The sequence below is a fragment of the Phalaenopsis equestris genome, unplaced genomic scaffold, assembly GCF_001263595.1.
Source record: "Phalaenopsis equestris unplaced genomic scaffold, ASM126359v1 Scaffold218164, whole genome shotgun sequence".
Lineage (NCBI taxonomy): Eukaryota > Viridiplantae > Streptophyta > Magnoliopsida > Asparagales > Orchidaceae > Phalaenopsis > Phalaenopsis equestris.
In genome coordinates this window covers 1-3788 of record NW_018236628.1, presented here as the reverse complement: position 1 = coordinate 3788, position 3788 = coordinate 1, and the positions used below count along the sequence as shown (strand labels likewise).

The following is a 3788-nucleotide window of genomic DNA, read 5'->3' as shown; positions in this document are numbered from 1 at the left end:
TCAAATTTAAGAGAAAAATTTTCACACCTGATCCACTAAGTTATGATGATGATTACATTTAGGGATGTCAAAATGGTTCGTTGTTCGCGGACAACTCCTGTTCAGCTCGTTCGCTGAGTTAACGAGCCGAACAATAACAACGCGAATAAATATTTATTCGTTCGTGTTTGGCTCGTTTTGGCTCGAAATAGTAACAATCAATTACATATATATCTTTGATTAGCAGTATTTTCAAAAAAAATTAATTAACTACAAGGCTACAAAGATTTATAGTCAATTAAAAATATTAATGAAGAAAATAGAATAAAAATTATTAAATTAGATTCAAATGATGTTTTAAATCTTACCCAAATCCTTAATATCTTATAGCTACGTGATTAGGGTTGTCAAAATGACTCTTTGTTCGTGAACGGCTCGTGTTCGGCTGGCTAAGCAAACGGCCGAACACGAACACACTTTTTGAGCTCGAAATATAAATGAGCCGACCACGCCCCTAATTACATTCTACACCATAAATGCATTTCATAAATTCATAAATTTAAAAATTCAAGTCAAATGTTTGAATATTTCTCACACAAATGTCCGGCAAGAGAGATACGGAGTGTTCGAGTCAAATAAAGCTTTTCTGCAGAGTGAGCTCATTTCACTTAGCTTATTAAACAAATGGTCTAATTTAATTATTTGTTAAGGCGCAGCAGGTTAGCGATCAGCTGCGCACAGCTCATGTAATATTAATATTTTATTCACTAAGAAAACAATTACCTGGCCATGCACGAAAGCTTTCAGAATTCAGAATTGAATGAACGGGTGCTCATATATATATATGAATATGTATATATGAATATGTATATATATATATGAATATGTATATATATATTAACAAAGATTGATAGCCAACCTCATGTGCTAAGGGTTTGTTTGGGGTTGCTGCAGCTCATCCAGCTTATGCTGATAAGCAGTTTATCGATGACCAGCTGATCCAGATAAGCTAACTGACTGTTTGTTTTGTGCGTTTGCAAAACAAGTGATTCTGAATAAATGACAATTCTGCCCTTGTTCTGGATAATTTATTTAGCTGTTTGGTTAGTGCGTTTTTTCAACAGCTTATTTGCAGATTTTTTTAATTAAATGAACAATCTGTCACGCAAAATTTGTAATTTTCTCAACAAAACGACAATATCTATTATTTTGCTATTTTACAACTAATTAACCCACTTCATACTCATTTGAGACATAGGGATTGTCAAAAATTTATTTTTTACAAATTCATCAACATTCTTAATGCAATCATAAAAGGGAGATAAAAGTGAAGATTGAAGAACATGAAAAATAACAAATATTTATATCAATTAAATATTTCAAATGACATCACAGAAGCACAGTTACTTAAACAAAAGTGAAATACACCTTAACACACTAATATGCCTCATGGAAGGCCTTATCTTGATCCAAAACAATCAGAATCCCTCCATCATTTCAACTACAATAATCCTCAAACTTCTAGCAGGTACTGCAAAATCGATGCAAGAAATGAGGGAATTAAAAAGTCAAGCCTCAGATGGTGCAGAACAACAAATGCCTAAGAGCCAACAGCAGAAAGCAAAGTAAACTTGAAGAATCTACCCCATACATACCAGCATCCATTTCAACGGCACACCCAAACTGCTGCAGTAACATACCACCATTTCATCATTACTCATAAACTAGTTAAATGAAAGAAAGAATTTCATTGAAAGTATATAATACCAAAGTGATAAAAAGCATCCATTTCAACGGCACACTCCAACTGCTGCGGTAACATACCACCATTTGATCCACTGTTAAAGCACCGGTTGCCCTTAAAGAGAAGGGCCATCCAAGCTGATCGCCAAGAGGGACAGGGAAAGTGCCTATAAACGGCCTTATAATGGCTATCAATAAAGTTCAGGGATCATCTTATCTGGCTAATGCAAAAGGAAATTTACATGCATTTGAAGCTTATTTTTATATGCTTATTAGTGATAATAAGCTGAAGCTTCATTTTTATATGCCTCATCATTAGAAGCTTTTTATATGCAGTTCAACGCAATCACTGCACCACAGTAAAGATACCTTGTACATATTATAATGAACTGGGCCATCAACACAAACTTTACAAAGAAAGACAAATGTTAATTTAATAGGAGCCGTAAGAAGTGGGCACATCATAAAACTAATTTATGGAGATCAACCAAAGTCTCCAAAGACACATGTCCGTATATAAAATTGTAGATTAGTGTTGCATACAAAATGTTATGTGGTAAAAGAGAAAGGTGTGCCCACAAAGACTCATGATGAAGCATTAGAAACTTGCAAGTTGTTCTCCCTTCATTTTAAAATTTCTTCCCAACAAAGGAATTGAGAAAACCAATATTTTCTCTCATCACAGCCACCAGAACAATCACTGATCACTACTATACTGATAACATATAAATAAAAAAAGGGGCAGTTACATACATACCGCCTAATTTCTATATATTTGCATGTCTACCACCAAAACTTTAATTTTTATATGAAATTTACTAGCTCTAGCATATCTCCACTGCAATAGCCATGCATTAATGCTTCTGCCTCTCATTCCGATTAAGCTTTTTCTAACATCGGCATTAAGTTTTCATTCAATATGAAGTTAAAAGTCTACAATCATACAGGAGGTTTAAGTTCTAAAAAACAATTATAATCTCCTAAAAAACCAAAATAGATAGCATCAATTAGAGCCCGTTTATACTTTAGGTGTGCAACATTTTGCCTTCCAATCATACAGAAGTCAAGGCTAAAACAATTAAAAAAAAAAAAAAAAAGAAGAAAGGAGCAGAGGAGAGTTGAGGAGCGGTTGAAACGGGTTTAACAAATTCCTCTTCCACAGCAACAAAAAATTTAAAAAAAAAAAAAAAAAAAGCTACAGAAGAACCCTAAGAGTCCAAAGATCATCTCCTGTGAGAGTGGATATTGCTCCACTTCAAGGACATCTTTTAGATCAGCAAACCAGAACTTAACCATAAAAATACAGAAGTGAAAATAGAATATAGTAAGGTTAAGAGCAAATACCTACTAATCTGGAAGAGAAGAAGTAGAAGAAGCAGTGTCGAAGAAGGAAGAAGGAAGAAGCAATGTCCAATGCGCGAATCGCGAACGAAGAAGGAGTGCCGAAGAAGGAAGAAGGACGAAGCAGAAAGAACGTCGAAGATGCAGGGAGCGACACTGCGAGCTTCCTTTAGTCCCGAATCACGAAAGAAGGAAGATGGAAGAAGCAATGTCGAATCCGGGAAGGGGCAACAGAGTAATTCGGGACTAAACGCGACCCAGGAAACGCGGATCGCGGGGATGATCCCGCGGCCGGCATTATTCGTAAAATAGAAATGGCGATTTCTAAAACGCTCTTCAAACGTGAAAAAAAAAACAGAAGGGAGGTGTTTTGGACTCTTAGGGTTCAAAACACCTAAGTTTGAACCCTAATATTAAGCGAATATGCATACTTTCATAATGATTTGGAACATTAAAGTTTCATCAAAAGATCATTAAACTTTTATCAATACGACTATCTTGGCACTTATTTATGAATATGTCCATGATTATTCATAAATTTTGTTGTGTGACAACTAATTCACGGTAATAATGTGATAATTTAAAGTTTTAGTAATATACGATGATCCAACACACATACATATAGAAAAAAATAATAAGGCAAAGACATCAATATTTTTATGTGGAAACACACTGAAAAGAGAAAAAATCACATGATCTAGCTCAGTCAAAGTGATGAACAATGT

At 34.7% G+C, this 3788-nt stretch overlaps 1 protein-coding gene across 1 annotated transcript; it reads right to left on the bottom strand.

Moving 5' to 3' along the window:
- Nucleotides 1-1301: 1301 nt before the first annotated feature.
- LOC110037292 lies at nt 1302-3470 on the bottom strand (the record flags this gene model as incomplete). The annotated part of the gene is made up of 3 exons (XM_020741897.1): nt 1302-1665; nt 1747-1900; nt 3067-3470. Coding segments are annotated over 3 exons (669 nt in total), but the record flags the coding sequence as incomplete, so codon positions are not given.
- Between the last annotated feature and the right edge of the window lie 318 nt (nt 3471-3788).